Here is a 27,509-nt window from a genome sequence, read left to right on the forward strand (position 1 = left end):
CAATGGTCTTTGATATGATAATGTAATATATGTCTCCCAATATGTTCTGTATCCTGACCCCCGGTTAGAGTGTGTTTGATGTCACTGGCATCGGGAAGTCTCACCAGGTCTGAAAGGATCATAAAGAGGGTACCCTAAGTGCCTGAGAGATAAGAGGAGAGACCTGGAGACAGGTCACCGAGGTGACCGAGCTCATCTAAACCAGCTAAGACAACGGTCCCCCTCTTTGAAGTGGGACAGAGAGTCTCTCCAGAACCTCTCAGGAAGAGAGGGGGGGGGGGATGAACCCCCCATCAGCACCCCAAAGAGGGGGACGGATATCCGGTAAAAGTGGGAGGAGCCGAGGGTATAAAGGTGACGAACAGAAGAAAGAGGGGGCTGAAGAAAAAGAGAGTTTTTGAGTTCTTGTCACTTTTGCGTCAGGCTCCCGAGAGGGAACTGACTTATAATTGTACTTTGTTTATTTCTTTCTTCCTTTTTTGAATAAAATACTTGGCTGCCTTGCAGTCTTAAACTTTACATTCGGTTCGTGGACCTACTTTTTTGTGAGTCCTATTTCTTCACCTGTCGACCCACCCGAGGAGACCAAAGGCGGAGACCCGAGAGCGGACCCCGCAGCCTCCGAGGTGAGTCTGAGCGACATCTACACGGCTACACCCACTGACCTCCGTCACTCAGGGCACATACTGATTCCTCACACACTGGTAACTGACATTTTGTACTAAAGAGAGATATCGCTGCAGCCGGTAGACCTCCGTCTCTCCGCCGAGCCGTGGTTGGTTCGGGGACCAAGAGAGGGACTCGTAACACCGAGTCCTCGTCGCGGAGTTTGTCCTAAGAATAAGAATATTAATAAGTGTCCCGCCAGCCGCTCTACGAGCCTTGTACCCTCAGAGCGGGCTGGGAGGAGACCAGATAATTGAATACACAGCGTTTCTCTCCGCGGAGATCGATCTGACATCATCTAGGGGTGTCGCGCGCCGAGCCAAACAGCAACCACTGTCGAGGTGCACGCGCGTCGCTCATCAGGCCCGAACGATCGCAGAATCATATAGAGGGAGTTACTGATCTCCGCCTCCTCTCCCCCTTAACTCGGTCTTCGCCCTCGCTCGAGTTTCCCGTTCCCCCTCGAAGCGTGTAAGGCGAGGATACCGTGACCGGGGCGATCGTCAGAAGAGAGGCCGGGCATCGTGACCCGTGGACCCGCGTCCTCTCCAGTGCGACAGGTTAGCAGCGCGCGGTGACGCGCTGCGCCTGGGCGCCACCGACGTGCTTTTACGACAGTTTGCTACACGTCTGTCCTTAGAGCACGATTATTTCCCTCAATAAAGTACCCGGTGTGAGCCGGCTCGCACCTCAAACCTTTCCCCCCCTCCTCTCCATCTCTCCTCTCCCGTCTCGTTCCCCCCCCCCGCTCCTCTCCTCCCCCGGTTTCCCCTACCCGAGAAGACTGCGGCGTGACTTTTCTTTCCGTCTCCCACCCGAGGCGACCGAATCGGTTCACGTACGCGTCTCTCTTAACACACAAAAGAAAAGTAGCCTCATATACTGATAGCAGCCCAAATATGGGACTTGGAGAAATAGAGTAATTAGGAAAAATGACAACCTTCAAGGAGAAAGAGGTCGAGGTTCCGTGGAATGTGATTGGCTGAACGAAGATGTTGAACTTCGTCTTGTCCAATTAGCAAACGGCAGTGCAGGGGGAGGGTTATCAATGCATGTGAGCACGTTGTACTAATATAGAAACATAACATGCGATGAAACATACTGAAGTAAAGCACGGCCAAGATAAAAGGCAAAGGCGTCTTCCCTGATTGGAAGAGAGAGCATCTTTGTCAACCGCAGAGAGAGAGAGAGACGAAATATAGCAAATCAACAGAAATGTTGCTGCGCGCATTTACACCAAACAGACTGAAGCGCTGCAGAAAATAACTTGTCACCTAAACTTGGGCTATAATAACACATGTTCCCTCCTTTTCTCTCTCTCTTTCTGTCTCTCTCTCTCTCTGTGTGTCTCTCTCTCTCTCTCTGTGTGTGTGCATCCCACCCCCTCCGTTCTCCGTTTCTTATTATACTTGCAGGTTGTATTCTCCGAGGTATCAACAATATGGTGATATATATATATATATATATATATATATATTTATACATGAATGTATTTATATATATATATATATTTATATATATATATTTATATATTTGCTGGGTCAAACAATCCCAGTTTAAAAAAAAGAAGTTTTGTTGATAAGGGACAGTGCACAATAATAAAAAAACATTTCTGCTTTTTTTTTCTTCTGTTGAGTTATAGCCAAGAGGCTATTTTTCATCTGTAGTCCCGAGAGGCATACGTCATAAGGTTAGTAGTTAAAGCAATGTTTATAATATATAATACATGTACATGTGACTTTATGGACACACACACACACACACACACACACACACACACACACACACACACACACACACACACACACACACACACACACACACACACACACACACACACACACACACACACACAAACAGCAATGTTCAAATACAATAACCTTTAGGAGGTAAAGAGAGTATAGATTATATCTGAACACCAATTTACATATTTGGTTGTTCTTTTCCCCCCTTCGGCTCATATTGCACCCACCTACACCCCCCTTTTTTTCAGCTTCATCACCACTTTGCACCGGCAGAGAAAAAGAAAATATGAGAGCAGCAATCAGGGAATCTTGAGCAGGCCACCATCAACCCTCCTCTCTGGATCAGGCCGTTTAGAGTCAAAGGAAGGAGGAGCACAGGCGGCCGGCGCTCACGCGGACGCCTTTTGATGAATCTTCAAACCCATACACGATTTATGATTTACCGAAAGAGGAAAAAAGAGAAAAGAAAGGAAAAGTAAAGAGGGGTGCGACGGAAAACGGGCAAAAAAAAACAAAAACGTAATTGCCGCGCTACATCTGCGGAGGTCTGCAATATGCTGGTGTTGATAAAGAATATCTCTTTAGATTAACGCTAAGCCGTTTGGGCTCTCTGTTGTGGTCGGAATCACAGACACACACACACACACACACATCCGCTAAACTAAACAAACATTTAGTTTGTTTCCGTCGTCCACAGACTGCCTGATTTATCGTTAATATTCAGCATTAACCCCTCAATTATTCACGTTGACACTGTTACCCGATGACGAGACACACACACAAACACACACACTTATACAAACAATTCGTCCGTTATATGAGGTCACCACATTCTGCATATAAAGGAGTGCCTTTTCTCCTTTGATCTGAGACCTCGAGGTGTGTTTCCACACACACACACACTCACTCCTTTATGTGTATGACTGCACAATAGAAAGGAAAGAGAGGACGCATAGGTCTGAGTAGTAGGCTGACGCTGCTGTTCCTGCTAGTGGGAGAAGAAGCTCAAGTGGCCTGTAGGAAGTCGCCGAGTGCGAGACGGATCCGCCGGCCGGCTGGAGGCAGAGAGACGTGATGGAGGAGGAAACCGGAGTCTTATTCTGTGTGTTTCCGAGGGAGGATGCACTGCGTGTGAGACCCTTCGCTGACACCTGCATCTCACTCTTAAAAGGTGATGAATTGAGGAGATACTGTTTTTGTGTCTTCAGTTTGTCTTGAGAGGTGCCACGAGGGCAACAACTTGGAAACAACACAAGTCATTTAATTGGTGTTTGCCGAGAAGGAGGGGGAACGAAACAACACCGTGAGAAGTAGAGCGATATAGCCACTGTTTTCTTCTTCTTCTTCTTCTTCTTCTTCTTCTTCCGCTAACAAGCTCAACACTGGCAGCCAGGGAGGGTCAAACAGGGGGAACGTGCGATAGAGATCGTATTTCTTTTTCCACGAAACCGGCTAATGAGAAATGTACGTCCTATCTCGGCCTTAACGGCGGTGCCTCCGTGAATCCCTCGGGGCGAGCGATGTAGCTTTTAGTACTTTAAAGCTTGGCACGCACGACGCGTCGAGAGGCTTGCCAAAAAAAGTCAAAAGTATATTTTGCATCCGACCCATCAGATGACATCATACCGCTCATGATAATGAGAAACAACAAAAAGGAGGCCAGGTGAGCTAAATCCAAGGTTAGGACCTCGGCCTGCGGTGGTTGCCATGGTGCCATTCCTCCTACTGGTTAATACGGCTTCTTGCCCTTTGCTCCTCCACTTTTAAATACCATCCCTCTTCATGTCACGAGGGTTATGAAAGATCACGAGTGGCTCAGTTTAGATGCCTTCAACGCCCCAAACACTTCCTTTTTTTAAATTTCCAGTGTGAAACCCCCATCACCTTCTCTCTTATTATAAAACCTTCCTCATGGCTGCTCCAGTGGGGAAAAAAAATCAATATTTCTCAATGTATTAAAATGTTTTCCATCAATCACGAGGTCAATACAATGACTTTAACTCGTTGATGCAACAGAAGTAAACTGCTTAAACATTTTAGGTCAGATTTCCTGTATTACAACACACCATTAAACCAAGACAGCGTGTTATCGATTTTTCCGCAGACTCAAAGTGGAACTAGAAGTTCAAAGCAACAACATCCCTCACTTGGGCATAAAAAGGGGTCTATCAAATTACTGCTTGACATATGGTGGCATTCAGATGGCCTTTCAGCGTGCGTAATTCCGCTGATCCTTGAAGACACTCAAGGATGTTCTGTGGAAGTCAAAGCAGCAATCACCACTAACAATATCACCTGATTTGCCCCCATTCGCTATAATACTGCAGATTAGAGTGCAGCCCATAAGGGATAATGGGGAGTGTAAGTGTGTATATTTCTATAGGGGAATTTAAATCTCTCTCTGTGTGTGTGTGTGTGAGACAGAAAGAACATTATCAATTCAGACCCGTCCCCAGACTGGAGGCCTCCAGGCTCCTTGGTTAGCGGCCATTAACTTTTAACCTGCAATCGGAACCGAAGGTTCTTTATTTCCGTCTGCGGCTTCGTTGATGGACTCTCTCCTCTACTGCTAATGACAAAGGGGCAATGGAGGCAATGGGAGGACCAATGGACCCAATGGGAGCAATGGTACCAATGGAACCGATGGTAGCAATGAACCCAATGTTACAAATGGTAGCAATGGACCCAATGGGACAAATGGGAGCAATGGACCCAATGGGACAAATGGTACCAATGGGACAAATGGGAGCAGCGAGGGCAATGGTGTAAGACTCTGCTCTGTGTCTCCTCTGTCTCCTTGATTCGTTAATTCCCTTCACCTGCCCACAGCCACTCCTGTCTCCTTGATTGGTTAATTCCCTGGACCTGCACTCAGCCACTCTCGTCTCGTTAGTGTCTCATGTCATACACCTGTTTACCCCCCTATATATTGTGCCAGTCTTTCCATTGTCTCTTGCTGGAAAGTCATCTTTAATCCGTCTCCCCTGTTCTCCCTGTGCCTTGTGTCGCTCTCCAGTGAGAGTAGTTTGCATTCCTGACTGTCCTGTTCTGACCTCCGAATTTATGCCTACCCCTTTTTTGCCCCTCACATTCCAGCTCATCGAAGACCGTCACTTTCCCACCGTGTTGTCTGCCTCTGAACTAACCCCCACCTCCCTGACTGACGCCGTATAAAGAGCCAGTTCTACTTTGACTTATTTTTTGAAATAATTTGTTAGTCATGTGGTAAATATCTTAAATATACTTATTTGAACCCAAACATGATATTTTCCTATATAAGACACTATAATCATGAATATACTTTGCATTTTAGAGTGACACTGCCAGAGGGGTCGTTTATTATTATCATAATTTAAAAGGGACCATGTACAGTTAAAATATAAATGTCACCATTTAATGCGCTGTACCAATGGGACCAATGGAGAGAAATGGACCCAATGGGGGCAATGGAAGCAATGGACCAATGGATTGTAGCTACATCTCATTTGCATATGTAGTCCTTTGACAGACCATAATAAACATAAAAAGTCTCCAGAGCTTCTCAAGGTTTAAACCAACCAAGCAACCGCGTTTCATCTGTTCGATCCCTCGTGACATCAGGTTTTCTTTTTTTATTATCCTTGTGATAAAAAAAAACTAAATATGGCGACAGGTTAACACTTTAATCATCATAAAATTGCCTTTCTCTCCCCGACTGACATCCTCTTTCGGTTTTCAAACAGCCAAAACAAAGCGTGGTTGGAAATTAAAGCTGCATTTTACGACGGTGACCGTGGAGCTCATCCCGTTGCTCTACCGCCAGACCTCTTAATCCACGTGGCAGCCAGCGGTCAGCCTCTGGGATTCTCCCGCCGATCTGAATGGGATCTGACGGGACGAGAATCCAACGGTCCGTTTGTTATGGCTGCACCTGCGGCTCTCTGTGATGGGATAAACCCGCTCTGGTTTAGTGGCCGTGTGAGCGCGGCGACGCCGACCCCCGGCGAGTCATGAGCTGCCTCTCCCCCCCACCCCCCCGAGTGATGAGGCCAAGCGCAAAATACCTGATATGATTTAATCATGATTTATCGTACAACCTGCTGTGTTTACAAAGCGTGACAGGGAGGAGCTTAATTACTGTACCTTTTTTTTTTTTTGCAATTGAATTGGCTGTAAATGTATTTCTATAATGTTCTTCATAAAAGCAATGGTTAAAGAGTTAGGTAATTATGATTAATTGATTACCATATTAGTTAATTGCCATCACATTCCAGCTTCTCAACTGTAATATAATAATAATTGAATACCATGACGATTTAGTGGCCATAACACAATTTAAAGATGCAACCTTGGGTATTTTACTATTTTTGGAAGTGTATTTCTTTAGTTTTACATCCTAAAACATGAATCGATAATAGATGATGAAAATAATCCTTTTAGTGCATGACAATTAATGAGCCGCTACTAATAAAACTACAAAAAAAGGAAGAAAAAAACCACAATTAAAAACAACGATTACTGTTTGATTGGCTCAGAATCAAATGGATTCCGTCCACCAGTTGACTCTCAACCAGCTTGTTGGTGCTCCTGTGTGAAGACCTGCGAACAGCTGGTAGAGAGCAGAGCACCTGACACACTCAGCTGGAGACCCCCCCCCCCCCACACACACACACACACAGACCCTCTTATTGGGCCCACAGCTGCTGCTACTATACCGGCTAATGTGCGTATGTTCGCCATTTCTCTCTCTCTCTCTCTCGTCCCAGTGGGTGCCACTCGCTGCCTTTCAACGTCCTCTTCTGTCAACTCTTTTTTTTTCTTTTTCCGGCTCTCGTGCAAACGCGCACGCTCGGATGTAAATATTAATAGTCGTCGTGTCCCCTCGTCACCTCGAAGCCTTCAGTCCTCTGCCGCCTCATCACTCTGTCACTCTGCCTCCTTCCCTCCTTCCCTCCTTCCCTCGCCCCTCCATCTAGCCCTCTCTTCTCTCGCTTTCCGGGATTTGCCCCTGAGCTGCAGTCTAATGAGCGAGAGAGGGGGTGGCGGGGTTGTCGGGAGAGAGTCCGTTTGCTCCGACGAGAGATAACAAGCCCATATGTTACTCACCGCGGCGGCCCGAAGCAGCGGCGACTCTCAAAGACCCTCCCAGGGCAAAAAAATATATATTTCCACATTAAATCTGTAGCTGCGCCATCAAAGTGCTGCGATGAAGCTCCACAACACTCCAGCTGCCGCGGCCGTGAGACACCTTCGCAATAAGAGAGCGGGCACAATATAATGAATAGTCATAAATAAATATTTCCCCCTCCGTAAGTGTTAAGCAATTTTTGTTTTCTCATTAGCGTGATGTATTTTGAGTCCCTCAGAGGGGCCTCCGTTATGATTACGATGCATGTCTGCTTTTGAAAAACGCTGAAACCGAGTGCGGAAAACGAGGCAATACACCGGAGCAATATCGAGACGTTTAAGTCACTTTTCAGAAAGTATATTTTAGTTTATTTTTTGATCGCCGTCTCGCAAAACGTGTCCTCGAAATGCTCGGATGGCGTCCGATGGTCTCACTAACCACATATCGAAAAACGCTCGCATTCAGTTTACAAGTTTTCCGCATAAACTTGCCCCAACTTGGCTCAACAACAACAACAAGGAGACATATGTTGACCGTCACGAGACGTTTGAGGAGGACTTGGGATGTGACCAGGCGACCATATGCTCCAACGGAGGGACAAGGCGCCAGACGGGGAGAAAAGCCCGGCCAAGGACACTCACTGGAGAACGCAGTGGTGAGCAAACAATCCACAGATGTCGGCCGATTCATCTCACGAGTCTCAGAGAGACGCTGCCGACATCAACGACGCCGTTGAAGTCCTCACCGGCTCACGGAGCGTCTCGAACCTGTGAGTCTGGACTTTGGGCTAAATGAATCCTTTTGACAAAATCGTCACCTAGAATAACGGCGTACGTCATTTTTACAGTTTTTCTTGATAAACACACAAACCATGTTTAAGCTAGCTTGGTGGCTGGCGCGAGCTACTTCTAGCTTAAATATGGGACTAGTGAGTTAAACTGTGGCTACGAGCTAGCTTAACTATGGAGCTACGAGCTAGCTTAAATATGGAGCTACGAGCTAGCTTAACTATGGAGCTACGAGCTAGCTTAAATATGGAGCTACGAGCTAGTTTAACTATGGAGCTACGAGCTAGCTTAACTATGGAGCTACGAGCTAGCTTAAATATGGAGCTACGAGCTAGCTTAAATATGGAGCTACGAGCGCGACAGTCTGATATCCGTTGTTTGTCAGTGCTCCATGAGAACGGCTTTCACAGGGAATATGACCAAAGAGTTTTTTAATGTCGTCTTTGTCAATCGTCGTTTTGTGCATATTTTTTTAAAAGTATCGGTTCAGGCACGGTTCACTCACCGGTATCGTTTTAACCCTTGTGTTGCCTTAGGGTCATTTTGACCCGAATCAATATTACACCCTCCCCCCGCTTTAGGATTAATTTGACCCCATTCAATGTTTAATGTCGGTGTTCTTTCGGTAGTCAACAAACAAACATAAAGTGCCTCACACTTAAACTTGGAAAACAATATTAATTCTAATAATTTTCTGGAGGTTTTAATTGCTGGCGTCAAATTGAACCCAAAGGGTAAAATATGTTAGTAAATATAAAGGTAACAGGAGGGTGAAACATTGAATCGGGTCAAAATGACCCAAAGGCAACACAAGGGTTAAGAGAAGACAATACCCATCCCTAGTCACTGGTGGGAATGCCATTAGTTTAGATTTGGTCATAAACCAAACTATTGTACGGGAGATGGAGATGGATCACCCCGAAAAAAAGCCCAAATAATTCCCTTGGGAGATTTCATCTTCAGGCGTCCACCTCACGGTGACATGAGAGGGAAAGTAAGAAAGCTGGACCACGTGGACGTGAGATGGCGAGGCTTTCCGTCTGCTCGTTAATATTCGATGTTTCAGTCCGGACCAAAGTGGCTGACAGGTGAAGAAAACCGCCATCGCCTTCCCTCAAGCCGCCGGCGCCGCCGAGCGCGATGCGCAGCTCACGCTCCGCCTGCAAGTCTGTTCTCCGCTTCTGCTAATTGCTGACAGCAGAGCGGAGGAGAGGAAGAGGAGAGGAAGAGGTGGGGAAGTGGTTTGAAGCCACGTGGGCCGGAGCACCGCCGAGCCACCGGGAGGCCTCTGAAATCAGATATCTCTCACAGAGGGTGTCTGCGCTTGAGTCGCCGACACACACACACACACACACACACACACACACACACAGACACACACACACACAGACACACACAGACACAGACACACACACACACACACACACCATGTGCGACGACGACCTTCCCTCACGCTGTTCGGATCCAATCGGCGGCGGTCGGCCGTGGCCTCGCCGGGTCAAAAAAACGAGCAATTTCTGCACCTTCTGTTCAGCATTGTTGTCACACACACACACACACACACACACACACCTGCCTCTCTGCTCTTATCAAGCCCACAGTGATAAAAGTGGGATCAGGGCCGAGCTGTGGGGATTGACCTGAACACCACAGCGGGCTCGAGTGGCTGAAAGTTGGCACACAAAACACACACACACACACACACACACACACACACACACACACACACACACACACACAGCAGGTGACCCGGGGCACAGACATTGAAGACCAGGTGAATGCTCTGCAGCCACAGCGAGGCAAGTAACACACAGTAGCTCCACCGGAGGAGAGTCCCACAGGCTCACCTCTGGGACTCTGTCCTGTATGTTGTGGAACAACCTCTACGCAGCCCTCACCTCATCTCTTCCCAAAGCAGGTCAGGTCTAACCGTGCCACTCAATCTCACTTCCAGGGAGGCGTTCAGGAGCAGGAGGAGGGCCCCCGTGCCAAAGGGCTGTCCATCTCCCCGACAGGCTCGGGTCGCGAAGGGGAAAAGAGATGGGAGGGAAAAGGATGCCGGCACTTCGGCACAAGTAATGGGTCTGTGCGTTGGGAGCGGAGGCGGCGGGGGGAAAGAAATATAGTTCCTCTATATCAGAGATAAGACGGAGGAGACGCGGTTGAGAAGTGATGGCCGCCGGGCTCGTCTGGTTAGCCGGTGAAATATGGCCCCCGATGGCTCAGCCGAAGCCCCCTCGTCGATGCCCCCGCTGAGTCGTGTCCGTGGGATGGCCGCATTTAAATGCATTGGAGCACCTCTCACAGCCGGCGTGGAGAAGATTAAAGGAGACATCTTTTCTCTTTCTCTCTCTCTCTCTCTCTCTCTCAGCAGCCCGGGGAAAAAAAGGAGAAGAAAGAATGGTACATTGTTCCCTTCATTAAAACTTCAAGGAGTCAGTTTCATGACGAAAAACGCACAAGTTGTGCGGCCGTCTCCTCCGACTCCGACTCTCTCTCCTTCGGGTAGCGACACGGACTATCGGGCGACGTGATCTCGCCCCCGGGGAGTGTGCACGTGGATATATATATATAGTGCACGTTGCTGGTCCGCCTCACAACGGGGATGAGGAGGAGCTTTGAGCCCACGGACTTTGATTTCCTCTGAATGTTTATCGGCTACAGGATGAGGCGCCGTGAGTGTTTTTTTCGGCGATGGGGAAATCAAAATGTGTAGCAATGCTTTAAAAGCCGCACTGATCAATATTTTATTTTAGCAATGGATCTGAAATGACTGTGTAATGGGAGGGGGGGGGGAAGAGGGGGATTCTCCTTTTCACCCGACTCTGCAGTTCCTCTCACTTCACTGTTTTGCCTCTCAGAGCTGTTTCAGGTCAGGGCGCTGTGACCGGAAACGGGGGGGAGGGGTGGAGGGGAATAGTATAAATACATATTTTTCAAAAAAAGGATCACACTGCTGTATTTTTTAAATTAAAATATACGACACATATTTGTGAGGCGTCACATTTCTCCTCTCACGTGAAAACGACAGACAGTTATTTTTGCATTTAGCGGCATATTTCGCGCCCGTCTGGGACAGATATATCAGCTTGTGATCCTTGTTCTTTTATTAAATACTTTATATTATAACTTTATGAACCCGGGACTTTTTTCAGCACCGGGAGCTCGGATCACGTTTGAACCTCACACCACCGTTTCCAGTGGATCTCGGACCACGCGTCCGTGGAGACGGACACGCGGCATTAACAGGAGTGCGTCGCTGCGGTGCAGGTGGCAGTTGGATTACAAACAGAAACTAAAGTGTATTCTTATACACTGTTCAAAAGTTTGGGGTCACTTAGAAAAAGGAAAAAAAACATTGCAATTTCCGTATTTTTCAAAGAAAAAAACTGTTTTACTTTGAAAAATACAGAAATTGCAATGTTTTTTCCCGATGAAGATAACATTAAATTAATCATAAATGCACTCTATACATTGTGGTAAATGACAATTCTCTGGTGTTTAATGAAGTCTCTACAGAGGTGTGTATAGAGGCCCATCTCCAGTCTTCTCATAGTACATTGTCTTATCGCCTTAGAAGACTAACGGAGGGGTAGAAAACCCTCCAAAACCCTTTTTACGTGAGCGCAGCTGAAAACAGTTATGCTGGTGAGAGAAGCTATAAAACTGGCCTTCCTTTGAGCCACAAGTTTATATTTCAAATAAAAATCATTATTTCTATCCTTTTCAATGTCTTGACAATATTTTCTATTCATTTTGAAATTCATTTGATGAATAAAAGTGAGTTTTAATGAAAAACACCAACTTCTCTGGGTGACCCCACATCTTTGAGCGGCCGTGTACATTGAAGTGCCGTTCATGCACTCCTTTGATGCTCGCCAAGCGGTAGCTCTGCCTTCAATGAGAGGTTTGCGAATGTCTTCTGCGTATCAAGGAAGACTTTTATTTTGTTGATGCGTTTGCTTTTCATCTCCATTGATCTCTCTTAACAATTTTTTTTTTTTTTGGGGGGGGGGGCGGGGGGGGGAGAAGTGATCATCCAGCAAAAAGAGCGCGGTTCACACTCCTCCATCGCTGGCGGCGATACAAGCAATCACGTGTACGTGGGCTGCGATCGCGAAGACGCAGCAGTTATCGCCGGGCAGACTGCCGACATCGAGAATTAATAATAAGCCACACACCTCTCCTGCACTTCCCCTTTCAATTTCTGTCTTTTTTTTTTCTCCACTCTTTCCATCTTCCCTCCTTTTTTAATATAACCCCGAGGTCAAAGTGAGAGGAGGTAACAAAACACCTCGGCAACAACTCAGATAATGGTGTGTGTGTGTGTGTGTGTGGTCCGAGACATGGAAGTGTGAGAGGTGGGCCGGGGCAGGAGAAAAGGAGCAAGGGGTCGTCGTGATGGGGAGAGGAGGCGCACAGTGGATAGATGGCTTCACAGCCACAGCTGAAAGGTTCTGATTGTCCCATGATAATTGTTAAAAGGTCATTTCTTCCCTCTCTGGGAGAAATGCGGAAAACACACACACACACACACACACACCACCCCGCTGCCCGGCTGCTCTTTACAGTGACACCGGCAGCCTTTAGAGAATTCTACGGACCGGCCTCCTCAAATACCACGGCTTTGTGATAGGGCGATGGGAGATGAGAAAGGAAGAAAAGATGGATGAGTGTGAAAAAGAGTTTTTTTTGTGTATATTATCATTTTCAGTCCGGAATGCCTGTGCTTCCCGTCGCTCCGCTGGGAGCCGATAATGAGGTTCAAACTGTAAGAACTCGCAAGATAAACAAAAATAAAGGTTCAACCAGGGGAACGTGGTTATGATTGGAAATCGAACTATAATTTGTTTTCCCACGCTTAGATAACGATAACACTGCTCCAGGCTGAAATTGTATTTTTCTGACACACACACACACACACGTATATCCTGTTCTCGCATTAATTCCGTCAATTCTCAAGAGCGAAAGTGTTCTGCATTAACGTTTGTCACTTCTCAATGGACGGGCCGTATTGAGACGGGGTCACAGAACAGCTGCTTCCAGAACCCTTCGCCGGCTGCTTTATAGTCGATTTGTCGCGGTGACATTTATGAACGCTTGAGGCCATCTGCTGCGCACGAGGAAGCTTTTGGGTGATAACTCGCAGATTTAAGAGCTAATACGGATTGGTTCTGGACATAAACGCAACAGGATTAATAAGAAGTTTGATGTCGTATATCGAAAAAATCTGCAGGAATACACAGTCCAGTGAGTACAGCTTGTTATTTATTCAAAATAGTAATACGGTTTGACAGGTTTTTTGGTTGTTGTATTAGGCTACAAAAATCATTTCATAAAGGTCAGTGCATCTGAAAGCGCTGACTTTAATTCAATAGTATCAGATCGATGCTGATTTGAATCGGCTGATCAAGCATCCCTGTGGTGAACAGGAAGTAGGGAGGCGGGGGAGGGGGGGGGGATAAAAAGACAAGGAACCAATATAGCATCTTGCAATCGGCGACCAACGAGAGATCAATAGTATTGAGAAGCTTCAAGGAACTCGTGGCATCAGGCAAACGGCCAACACACACTCACGTATTATTGGCCGCGCAGTTTCACACACACACACACACACACATGCAGTTGAAGGACTCACTCCTCTGCGCTTTGTAAACTAGATTTTGCACGACGTGTTGAGATTAGCTGAATTTGCTCCAACGCGCTCGAGTGTTTACAAAGGACTGTGTGTAAATGACTCCTGTGGGAATATTTAGGCTCAGGCAGCGGCGGAAATACACGAGGGCAAAGGGCAAATCTAAAAATACAATTTCCCCCCTGATATCATTAGGAGAGGGGCAAAAAGTGCCCCCATAATTTCGATTATTTTATAGCGTTTTGTTTTTGTTCTTTATTGTGTGTGTCATATCCATATTGCCTGTACTAGGTAGGTACACAAAAAAAATCTATAAATATAATTTTTAATTTGAATTTTTTTTGGTATTGTACAATAAATAACCACAATAAAAAATGAATAACAAATTGATATGATTGTCTGATTTAAGTTTTCTGTTTATTTTTGTTCAAAAAATCTTAAGAAAATCTGTAGACTACCGCCTAATAGTCTTATTATTGCCATATGACAATTGCTCATAGACTGTAAGCCTGAATAAGTGTATTTATTATTTTTTAACAAAGGTTAAATGTTATTTCACAAGTAAAAAAAAAAACCAATTTCTTTTGAAATGCCCCTGGCTCTCAGTCAGTGGGGGAACAACTGAACCCTAAAAAATATGTACATTTCCTGCCCTGGGCTCAAGTGTTATGTTTTCTCCCAACATTTATCAGCACCTCTATTAATTTGATTTAAAAAACCCCCCCCCGCCTTAATTGTGAAGCTAAGGCTGTAATCAGGCCCAGCTGTGCGTTGAGCTAGATGCTAACATCAGCGGATGTTCAGCAGATTCAACGTTCATCGGGTTCTTGGTACCGAACACAATTCACCTGAGGCGGACGGGAACGTCACTTTGCAGGTGTGTGGTCATAAAGCAAAAGTATCGCGCACATTTTTCACGTTGACCTTATTGCGGCGCCAGATTGAACGTTGAGCCGGTGGTCAGAAGGTAGCGCAATTCATCCCGCGGAGGAAGATGAACGTCTTCTCCACATTCCCTGGAAAAACCCATCCATTTAGCGGTTGAGACGTTTCCAATAAATAAAGACGTGTCAAGTGAAGGGAAGTGGAATCCATCTCTCTGGTGACCATGGTAATGGCTATTTATTGCCGCGGTAACCACGCAACGGAAGCTAATTGCTATAACGACGCGTGAAAGATGACAACAATGCAAATGTTGGTCATTGACTTATATGTCGAGTTCTTTTGAGCCCACACGATGAGGGGGAGGCCTCCGCTATCACAACTGTCAGACCTGTATGCCGTGGATGATAATCTAGGCCTACACCCCATACTTTGGTCACGATGCCGGTTTAAATGATGTCATCATATCAGCCCACAACCAATATTGCATCATATTTATCTTTTTCCAATTCTGACATAGAATTCGACAAATTTCCCCTTGGGGATTAATAAAGTATATATCTGTCTATAGAAAGCCGGAATAAGTCCTCAGGAACAAGCACAATAAATTGCGTGCAGAGTTTGATTCACTAATGATAGACGTGACAAATGAAATTGTATTTAATTTTTTTATTATAAGACAATAAACAATACATACACATAACACGTAGAGGACGACAAAACAGTGCGGACAAAACGTCGTAAAGTCAGAGTATTGAAAATAAAATGTGTGTGTGAGTGTGTGTGCATGCATTTAAAAAAAAAAAGAAACAAAATACATAGATGAAGGCAGATGTACATGTATGAGCGTATGCATGGACGTGGAATTGAATTGGTTTTCAGACGAGGGAAAATAAAAAAAATACAAATCATATTTCATGCCGTCACATGCATCGGTATAACCCCGCCGATACTGATTGCGAGGATATGAACTGTAATATTTCATCACACTTCCTCACGCAATAGTTCCCTATCATCACGGCATCCCGTCTCGTCGTACTTCCTTTGTGGCGTCTGATTGGCCTTTCATGGCGTGTTGGGTTGTGTCCTGCCTCACTTTAATCACTTCAGCTGTTAAAGTATGTAAAGTTGAGCAATTGCTGCGCCATGCACGCAATAATTAAGTTTCTCAAACCTGAAGGAATAATGCGAAAGAAAAACACACACACACAAATTCGTAAGATTATGTCCACCATTATTACAGAAGACCGGATGTCCCCCACGTTACATTAGTCTCACGCAGATGGGTTCAAGAAAGCTTTCGCTGATTCAGTAAGACAATAGTCATAAAGGAATAAGTTATTACGCTTTTTAACCTTTATTTCCACCCGGCCGTGTTTTCTCATGAGTGGTTTGCATACCCACACTAAATCCAGATTATCTCCTCAACCACACGGGCTATTTGAATAACGTCAACGGTGTAATATACAGAAAAACACATGTGAGATTAGTTAAAATGTGTATATATTGGTATATTTGCCATATAGATGATAGAACACAGAGGAAAAGATAAATGAATGTATATAAATAAAAATAAAATAACTTCAAGGACTAATAACTTTTTTAAATTATGCATTGGACAGCTTTTTATTTTACTATATCATAACACAATATGTAATATGTCTCTGTGCAAAGTTTGATTTTGATTTAATGAATTAAAATATTATTTCTTATTTGTTTAGTTCAGAAGTTTAGGCAAATCTCCAAATGGAGCATGTATGAATTCTGGGTGATATTGACATGTAACATGCTATTTATTTCACTTGTATATCAATAATGGTGTTCAATACATCCACACACAGCATAACATACAGTGAATAAAGCAACATATCGCACTGTGCCCTCAAATCATCATAACATATTGGCAAATTAATATTAATATTTCATATTCTTCCACTCCTCTGTGAGCAGAGTGGTTGATATCTTGCTGCAGGCTTTGTCTGAGAAGAGTTTTGAAGGTTTTATTTGAATCTGTAGGTTGCAAGAGGTGCGCTAATTGTTTGTAGCATCATGCTAACGGGATGAAAATGAATAATTTACATCAGTTGGGAGCAGTCTGAAAAATGATTTGTAGTCATATTTAATCATTCTTTTGGTTATGTTTATCTTGTCTGGTTAAATTGTCTTTTTGAGCAAGTACAATTGGCTTTGCTGTTTAATTTGCTATGTGACATCATTATTTTCGTTTCACGAACACATGAAAACGTGAACACGGGAAAGTGGCACGAGATACGAGGACCGATCCGGATCGCTGTGGGGGAATAAAGGTACGTCAAAAATGGCCCGGGGAATATTCTCCTGTCATCCGTACTTTAGGAGGGGAACATTATTAACGACAGCTAAGCAGTTTATATTGGCTACAGACGGGATTTTAACGCTGTGGATATTAACGGGGAAGCACAGACTGTTCCTCCTCTCCGGAGTGGACGTCGGAACGTTCCGGTTCCGACTCGATCAAAACAGCGGAACATTTGATGATAAAAAGAAAAATCCCACCCGTTTAGCACGCTTACAATTTTAATGGGCCGATATTTGGTTTGAGTTCAAAAGTGTGTGAAGTGCATATGAATAAAAAATAACTCTCCATAGGCCGTGTGGAAACATTTTCACTGACTAAAAGAAAAACTCGATTTTTTTTCCGGCTTTCCAACCGAGACCATGAATACTATAAAATACAGCACAGCAAAAAAATACATGCTCACTCAAAAAGATGTATGCAGGTGTGCGTTTTCACACACACACACACACACACACACACACACACACACACACACACACACACACACACACACACACACACACACACACACACACACACACACACACACACACACACACCAGGGTAGTACATTTACATATTATATATGGGGCATTTTTTCCCCCACTGACTGAAATCCAGCTCCATTTAAAAAGAAATTGGGGGGCACTTTTTGAAACTTGTGAAATAACATTTAACCGTTGTTAAAAAAATAATAAATATACTTATTCAGGCTTAAATGGAAATAGTAAGACGGAGAAAATCAAAACATGATATGGTAACTGGACCGGGTCACATAGGCTACGATATTTTTCACAAGTTAATTAAATTATGAGGGGAAATTCTGGGGGGCATTCGGGGGCACAATTCTATTTCTTAGGGGCAGCTTTGCCCTTGTGTATTTCTGACACACAAACACATATATACACACACACACTCACTTTTCCACGTGCGACTTCGACTTCACGAAAAATCAAAGTCAAACCTTCAAATTCTCACAACGATGCAGTGTTTTTTTATTTACCCATCGGCTAAACTTCTCTGTATGTTTCATAGAAAATCAAATTGGGGGGGGGGGGCTGCCATTATATCGGGAACCTTGTCATGTGCGGTGACCCCGCCGCCGCCACCCGTCTGAGCCCCCCCCCCCACTGCCAGTTCAATACATTTCCCATCCACCGCAAATTTACTTTGTCTGATCGTTTGTTTTCCAATTACGCCCCCCCCACCCGTCCTCGCGAGCGGAGCATTGTCAGCTTTGGTTATGCGAACCCCGCTCTCGGGTTCGTAACCGGGGGCAATGTTTGATGCTCGGAAACATTTTCATACCCATTAAAAGATGAAGGCAGGCTGAGTTATTATCCGGCTAAGTTGATTGGGTTCCGCGTGTTACACGGAGACCCGTTTTTATCTTTCCTTTTCGAGAAAAAGACTTAAACCTACACACGCAGTAGAACAAAGACCAAAGCAACAACAACAAAAAGCTTAAATAAGTGGTGGATCGTTCACGAAGCGGGATTTTGCATCTCGTGATTATATTTAGCATTCGGCATTAAGTTGTTTCCTCACATGTTTGACCAAAATACAAGAAAAAGACGTCGCGGTAATTGGCAGGAAAAAAATAAATGTCAGCGGAGGAAGAGAGGAAGCCGCGGAATCAGTGTTTGGCTATCGCCGTCGCGTTAGCCGTGATTTACGGGGGCCGCCGGCGGGAACTCTGGAAGCCGACGCGGGACATTCCAATGATCAAGTGCCAGAATAATCGGAACACAATGGATTCTGGGAAAGGAGAGGCAATTTGCTACCATGGATCCAAAGGAGAGGAGCATCAATTCACATATTGACCTTTGGAAAAAAAAAAAAATTTATATTAATGGAGTATATCTTCTCTTCGGAGCTGGATGGGAAGTTCTCTCGTCGGGAAAATTACACCGTGGTGCATTTCCTCCGCTGACAGCCGGCGTGGTATTTATCTGGGGTTGGGCTTCCCGTCAAGACAGTCAGTAGTTTTAAAATGAAAAGGGCAGTTAAAACCAAAACAACATTTGATTGATGAAACAATGAACCGCGGTGAAATGTATCGAGCCGCCATAGGAGCGCTCGGCGCTGTGCGTAAAGAGCACTCGGCGCGTTGCTCCGGCTTCTCGGGCTAGCGGACGCATGACAGTTGGAGAAGCATTTATAGCTTAAAGCGAAGCGTATAAATAGCTCTACACCCGCCGCATGCAGGGAGACAAACGAACTCTCGGAGATCCCACTTTTGAGCACTTGGTTGTTGCACTCTTATCTGTCAGGCATCCCGTTTCTGACGGGTTAAGAGCAATTTCTGTCAACTCGCCGAGACTTTCAAAAAACGAGGCAACGGGGACTTGGCAATGGCATTTTGATTGATAATGAACTCTCTTCTTCTAACGGCCTTGGCGCGAGCAGCTCGGTGTGTTGTTATTGTTTCTTATTCTTTCACGGTCCCAAGTGCTGACTGGCAATTCACAAAACATTTCAGAGGGGAACTAAAAGGGCAAAAGTGTTCTGACAGTTTATAGATGGATGAATAAATAAATGCAAAAAGTCGAAAGTCTGTGTCTCCCGAGAGGGAAGGAGTGGGGACAGTGCAATGACATGTGGCAGGAGAAAGGGGATATTCTGAGACAGGAAGTTCCAGAAAGATATACGGTGGCATGCACACCAAAAGCGAAACTATTTTTTCGCGCGACCGAATCCCATGAAAAGTCAATGTCCGCCTGCTTCGCTTAGCTTAGCTTAGCATAAGGACCGGACACAGCCCGGCTCAGTCGAAAGGCACAACAACATCCAACTACGTCACTGTCAGAATTTAAGGCAGCAAAAACAAAATTTCTTGGTAAATATAGCAGTTATGGCTTAAATTGACTACATTTACCATCAATGCTGATTGGACATCCAAAAACGGTCAAATGTCTCTTAATTATTATCCATAAGTACACGGCAATACCTTGCGTACCTCGTGTAAATCTGTGAGTCATCATGTTTAGACATTTAGTGGTGAGCTAAGTACCTCATTATTAAAATGCACCTTTAAAACATTTGTTATATATATAAATAAAGAGGCATTTATGGCTTAAATTGACTACATTTACCATCAACACTGATGGACATCCATATAAAAAGGGTCAGATGTCTCTTTTAATTATTACCCATAAGTACAGAATCTGGGAGTCATCATGGTAAGACTACTTATTTTTAAAATGCACCTTTAAAAATGTGTTGTGATCAATATAGAGGCATTTATGAGGCATTTATGGCTTAAATTGATTACATTTACCATCAATGCTGATTGGACATCGATATAAAAAGGGTCAGATGTCTCTTTTAATTATTACCCATAAGTACACGGCAATACCTTACGTACCTCGTGTAAATCTGTGAGTCATCATGGTAGGACATTTAGTGGTGAGCTAAGTACTTAATTATTAAAAAGCACCTTTAAAAATGTGTTGTGGTAAATATAGAGGCATTTATGAGGCATTTATGGCTTAAAGTGACTACATTTACCATCAACACTGATTGGACATCCATATAAAAAGGGTCAGATGTCTCTTTTAATTATTACCCATAAGTACAGAATCTGGGAGTCATCATGGTAAGACTACTTAATTCTTAAAATGCACCTTTAAAAATGTGTTGTGGAATTATTTTCCTGGAATGGGATCACCTTCATCAGATTTTATTATAATAATAATAATAGACGATAGAAAGAAGGTTGAAAGCTGCATCTATGTGTGCACCCGTCTCAGGTTCATCTCAGGAGCTTCAGCCCTTAAGACCAAAGACAACTCTTTGGAGACATTTCCTCAAGAAAGAAATTAAAAGTTAAATTCCACCCTCCGGGCCCTCGGATTGGATCCTGCAGCACATTCTCTCTCTCTCTCTCTCTCTCTCTCTCTCTCTCTCTCTCCTTCCGTCTCCATTCAGGTGAAATAACTTCCCATTCTTTGAAATGGAAAACTACCGCTCAAGGCTTTTTTCAAGTACACTTAATATAAATTTGAACTGGAACAAGAAATGATGCTGCTGTTGGCAGGCATTTGGGACATATAGCCCCCCCCCCCCACACACACACACACCTCCTTCTCATCGTACATATTCATACAATTTCCTTGCAGAAACCTCAGAGGGACACATCTCACCATTACATAATAGAGCGGCGGTGACGTTGATGTATGCTCCTTGTGTAATGTCGGACAGTCACGCCTCCGACTCTCGAGCCATTATGAATATGATTTGAAATGTGTCGTAAGCCGCTGTTTGAGGCGATATGTGTTGATTTTCCAGCTGTGTGTATGCAGCTGGGTAGTTGGTGTTACCGCTGCTGTGCTGGTTGGGCGCCACTTACCTTGAACAATGAGGTAGACCTGTGAGGTCTTGGATTGCTGCTTCGTCTGTATGGAACAAGTGTACGAGCCCTCGTCGTACACGTCCACCTACACACCATACGGAAAGGTATTTGAGTACGTCTTATAACAACATAAATAGAATTATCATAATTGGAGAAAAAAAAGGCAAAGCAACGTTTATTTTGAATTTCTTGACCGCTTCGGGGTTCATAAACACGAGTTCTTTGGACTTGAAACGATGAATTAAATGAATAAACTTAACTCGTTTCAACAGAAAAAAATAAAGAAACTTTCTGTTTTGATTTGATTGTTATAATAATAATTAAAAAAACATAAGTTTATGCCGCCTCATTTTCAAATGTAGTTTTAAATGCTTGATTTATTGTTACACAAGGTAATTTGGGTGTGGTGTGCCCAAATTCAATGAATAATTCAAGATTGTGAAGAAAATACGATTGATATCCTTCTCATATTTGGTCATTTAAATATGAATAACTTTTTACTGCTTTGTACAGAACCAGGCTAGTTGTTTCCCAATGTTTCTAGTTTGTAAAGCTTCCTCCGGCTACACATTTAATGAGCACACGAGCACATCTCCCGAGATGTTAAACTATTCCTTTAAGGATTAAGTTATGCTAGCTGATTAGTTTTATGTAAAAACAACCCTTTATTATTTATGTTATCTCATCATGTGTTCATGGTTGTGCAAGCAGGGAGAAAGTGTTTCATCGGAACTTAAAAATAGAGCATCAAAATATACTCCCTCTGACAACCTGCTGCATAAATAACTGACTGGATACATATTTCAAAAATAACACATCTCCCAAGGTCTTAAAAAGTCTAAGCAGTTTATTAGGTCATTTTTTAATGATTTCTGAATAGGATTACAAAAAAAACAAGTAGTCAGGAGGTCAGTTTTACCTTTTGTATGCGCAGGCTGTACTCCAGCTGTCCTTTAGTGACCAGGTCTACTCTGGGGTCCAGGGACCACTTGTCCTGGCCGGCGAAGATGATGTTGGATCGATTGAGCCAGGCCACCTTGGACACCTTGTCGTCCACGTAACACCTGCGGGGTCCAGAAAGAGAACGAGTGAGTTGGGCGATCCAGAGGCTTGAAAAGAAAGAGTCCGTATCGTCTTTCATTGCAGGACACGCAATGTTATTCGGAGAAACGGAAACGTGGGGATTTGTCGATAGGAATCAAATAACGACTAACAGCATTTATGCGATCCTGCAGAGAAGGCTGGACTGTATGAAACTCAAGAGGCTTATTAAGTAAGGGTTTCACGGCATAATCATTCCTTGAAACAATGGGCCGAGTTGGGTGTACTGATCCAAAGAGGTGTTGGGTTTGATACTTGATCAGCAGACCGGGGTTCGGTAAGTTCGTCGTTCTGAGCTCTAAAGTTTAGGAGCATCGATTTCTATTTCCCATTGTCTGTTCATCCGAGTTCCGAACTTATTGGCTCCGAGTCTGCCTCCCTTCCCCCCTCTGATACACACATCGACACAGGGTTCACACACGTTGACCAATGGATTTCCACGACGTTTCCATGACTCGAAACCAAATTTCCATCATTATTTAGTGAAATCTCGGTGTGTACATGAGTATACCTTAAATTACAATAGTTTGATTAAAAATGATAAATATGTATATACAGGACTGTCTCAGAAAATTAGAATATTGTGATGAAGTTCTTTATTTTCTGTAATGCAATTCAAAAAACAAAAATGTCATGCATTCTGGATTCATTACAAATCAACTGAAATATTGCAAGCCTTTTATTCTTTTATTATTGCTGATTATGGCTTACAGCTTAAGAAAACTCAAATATCCTATTTCTAAATATTAGAATATCATGAAAAAGTATACTAGTAGGGTATTAAACAAATCACTTGAATTGTCTAATTAACTCGAAACACCTGCAAGGGTTTCCTGAGCCTTGACAAACACTCAGCTGTTATAAATCTTTTTTTTAACTTGGTCTGAGGAAATATAAAAATTTTATGAGATAGGATTTTAGAGTTTTCTTAAGCTGTAAGCCATAATCAGCAATATTAAAAGAATAAAAGGCTTGCAATATTTCAGTTGATTTGTAATGAATCCAGAATGCATGACATTTTTGTTTTTTTAATTGCATTACAGAAAATAAAGAACTTTATCACAATATTCTAATTTTCTGAGACAGTCCTGTAAATGTTTATTCTTTTAATTAAACTGCGTAAATGAACATAGGAATATAACACATTTCCATGACCTTTCCAACATTTTTGGGATATTATATAAGGACTCTTCCAGACATGGAAATTCCATGACTTTTCCAGGTTTTCCCCATGACCGATTGAACCCTGCATCTACCTTTATGAGTGAACCCATTGGCGAGGATGAGGAAGGACACCGGTATCACCTCGTTTACTCCTCGTTGCATTATGTCGGAACGTTACGCCGAGCGAGATCGAGCTAGGACATCTCGCCGAGCGTCTGCCCAACGAAGACATGTAAATGTTAGGAGACGTCGGAATATGAGAAAAAGACATCAGCCGCGATGCAAGCCGACGGTACGTGCAAAATTCCCGGCGACTCCCCGAGCCTCGGCTGTGCGCACGCTGCTTTCGGAGTGCGTCGGGCTACAAGAGAGAAGATTAGCTAGTCAGTTGAGTGGGGCTGTGTTTGGCAGGTAACCCCGGGCGATGCACAAAAGTGGTGGTGCAATCACCCCGGGCCTGTTATCCCACCGGGTGGGAGCCGGATGTCAAGAGTTGTTGAAGGCTTGTATTCACAGCTTGAATCCCTGTTGATGTTTCTTCCCTTTGTGTGCAGTTTGGATTACTCGCGCTATTCACGGCCTCGCTTTGACATCAAACTTCTTCTTTCCTCGCGCCCAAGTAGACGAGTTTATATTATACCGTTTTATTTCAAATAGTTCCCGGCTACGAATTCATACTTTCCAGTGACTTATCCACGACTAAAACCACACACATATATCGCGATATAAACAAGATTAAAATCCAAAGAGGTCATTTTATGAACGCTGTAAATCATCCATGACTGAAAACAGAATTTTGATTCCTTGTGTGTTGAATTTGGCGACAGTGGCCACGCCCGGAGGCGGCGTGGCGGATCGGATCAGAGACATTCTTTGACGTGTGTCAGAAGCAAAGCAATATACACCGGTCGACTGGACGGCTGCATCTCGTCGGTTGTCACTCATTCTTTGCGTTCTCTGCTTCCTTGTCTCCTACCGTGCAGATGATGGGGGGGGGGGGGGGGGGGGGATGTGAAAGTTGTCTATTTCAAAAGCCTGATTTAGGTTAAATGGCGTGATTTAAACTACAGACAATACATCCGTGAAATTAAATAATGGAATAGTTCAAAGGATGAAGCCTATAATCTACATATTTGTCCTCTGTTTTCTTACTGAGTGACACAGGGGGTGTGTGGGGGGGGTCAAGACAAGAGTATTTCGAATGAAAAACGACCCGACTAATAAAAAGAAGTCCTGGTGTTGGATGTAAACACACAAAAATCTCTTGGCTGAAATTGCGACCGCACACTCGTCGGCACTTTTTATTACTATTTACAATTTAGACTATTGAGACTGTTGTCCAACCGAAGCCTGAGACGTGGCTGGCTTGTCTCTTTCCGCCACGTCGAGGACCGACGTAGCCTGATGCTTTTTTGATAGCTACACGCTCACTCTCACTCGGTGCATTGTAATGAGATTATTCATGCAATTAATATGTAAATATTCGAGACTCTAAACTCCTCAAGTAGATTTTAGATCAAATTAAACTTGTGTGGAAAGTGGGTAATTGAAAGCAGCAGCCGTTGGGATGGGAAAATAGAAAATAAAGCAAACCGTTGAAAGAAAATATGGTAATAACGTCGAGAGAAACAGGTGTGGGGATTACATAATCAAAACTGTCAACAGCTCGTCATTAAATGATTGTGTGCTTTAATTTAATTCGCTGTCTCTCCAATAATCGTGAGAATATGAAATGAAACTGTGCACACGGAATCAGGATTATGTGGATTTTACATAGGTACAGGATCATTATGGAGTGAAATGGGCCTTTTAGGTTTTTGTCAGAACTTTTGCCTCCAGGTGAAGTCACTGAGTTCAAATCATTATGAATTGAAGCGCTGTGGAAATATCCCTCATACAGTATTGATAAAAAACAAGACTACTGTATTATCAAAATACGGCAGTAAAATGTTCGACAAAGTTCCTTCAAACAGTGACAAACAATATAATTTATTGTCTTTTGTGATGAATATAACTCCTTAACCAAAATGATCAATAAATAATATCTATAAATATGCACCTATGTATTTATGTATGGCCAGGGTACAGGCCCTCACAGAGCATACGGCACATCGATGTATTATATAATAAAAGTAATGAACTACAGACGACATATCCATTATTACAGCCGCATATAGCGAGCAAGAAGCTGGCAGAACCGAATACAACGGGGGGGGAGTTGTCCAACGTCATTATGCCAACGATACAACTTAAATGACGTAATTATTTCAATGAAGGTCATTTAAGTGTTTGTATTAAAATGTTGATTTACCTCAAAAACAATTATCCCCTGATTTACAGACGTATTATTTATCTTCATATCTATGCGAGTCAGAAAAAGGCAGCAGCTCTACGGTTTCGGCTCTTTGCCAGCACCCTCACAATGACACCACTAACGAACTAAAGTAGGTGTAATGTGTATCACCTTCAGTCTAGTGCATTAGCATGCTAACATTAGATCGCTAACATTTGACCCATAACCAAAATCATTGGAAACATTTCAATCGTGAGCAAATTTCATGGCAATCCATCCAACAGTTGCCGGGACCTCAACAATAGGGTCACGGTGATCTCTAAAGTCGTGAGGATTCATCTTCGGGGCATCGTGAAAATCTGTAAAAAATTGCACCGATGCATCTATTACCGCAGGTGTCGCGATAATTCCCCGGACTTTGAACTGCAGGTGTCCACTAGCGACAAAGTCCAGGGCTCGCCATATGGGAACAATGGACGCCTGTACCAAATTGTATGGCAAAACCATCCAATAGATGCCGTGGATGATCTATCACACAGGTGTCAAACAAAAGGCCCGCGGGCAGAATGCGGCCCACCGCGTCATTTTATGCGGCCCCTGACTGCTTGAAAGACATATGATCACCTTTTATATCCTGTGCTTTTATTTTGAAGGTTACAAATTTAATGGATTTGTGTTATAATATTAGACAAAATGTTCCTGCGTACAATATTCCTACTCTCGAATAAACAATAATCGAATGCAAAGAGTTATGTTACAATATGTTCGGGAGTAGTTGATACACCGCTTCAGTTACACCGGCCCTTTAAGAGGCGGCCATGATGCTGATGTGGCCCGCGGTGAAAATTTGTTTGACACCCCTGATCTATCAGGTCCAAAGTGGTGGACCGAACCAACCAACAGACATGGCTTCTCTATGTCTGAAACTATCAAATAACAACGTGATGCCCATCTCTACTTTCAAAGCGATGTCATTGTGTCTTGACTACCACATCTAGATGTATCGTGGCATTGCAATTTGGTTGTGATGTCAACGTCTTAGCCAGGAAATCCTGACAGGGTTCAGTTTATCCTCTGCAATGGGGAACAAACACATAAAAAACTGCCGTATATGATTTCCAACCGCCCTGCGGCCGCCCTCCAGATCTCTGGGCAAACATCCCTCTCCAAGCCGTGAAGGAAGTAGGGAATACGGTGAAATAGAAGAAGCCTTCGTCGAGGATCAGGATGCATCCAATTGTCCCCTCTGTGTAAGTGAGACAATCGGCTTTCATTGCGAAATTGCGCTAACGCTCCTCCAAAAAGCATCTTGTGAGCTCTCGGATAAACACAGGTGACTGGGACTATTAATCTTCCTAAATGTTCCTAATTCTATTACCTCCTTTCGGTTAGCGGTCACCATATGCCGCACCATATGGGTCACGGGAAATAGATGAACGGATACCCGACACATGGCC

General features: G+C 43.8%; 1 protein-coding gene across 3 annotated transcripts in view; it reads right to left on the reverse strand.

Moving 5' to 3' along the window:
• lsamp (limbic system associated membrane protein) overlaps positions 1 to 27,509 on the reverse strand; it is a 579,644-nt gene that overhangs the window by 44,203 nt on the left and 507,932 nt on the right. For all 3 annotated transcript variants that reach the window (XM_056442006.1, XM_056442005.1, XM_056442004.1), the window contains 2 exons: positions 22,414 to 22,558; positions 21,492 to 21,579 (listed from right to left, as the gene is read on the reverse strand). In XM_056442006.1, coding sequence (XP_056297981.1) covers positions 21,492 to 21,579; positions 22,414 to 22,558 — 233 coding nt within the window. The remainder of the gene's footprint in view (positions 1 to 21,491; positions 21,580 to 22,413; positions 22,559 to 27,509) is intronic.

The sequence above is a fragment of the Pseudoliparis swirei genome, chromosome 20, assembly GCF_029220125.1.
Source record: "Pseudoliparis swirei isolate HS2019 ecotype Mariana Trench chromosome 20, NWPU_hadal_v1, whole genome shotgun sequence".
In the NCBI taxonomy this organism is placed as follows: Eukaryota; Metazoa; Chordata; class Actinopteri; order Perciformes; family Liparidae; genus Pseudoliparis; species Pseudoliparis swirei.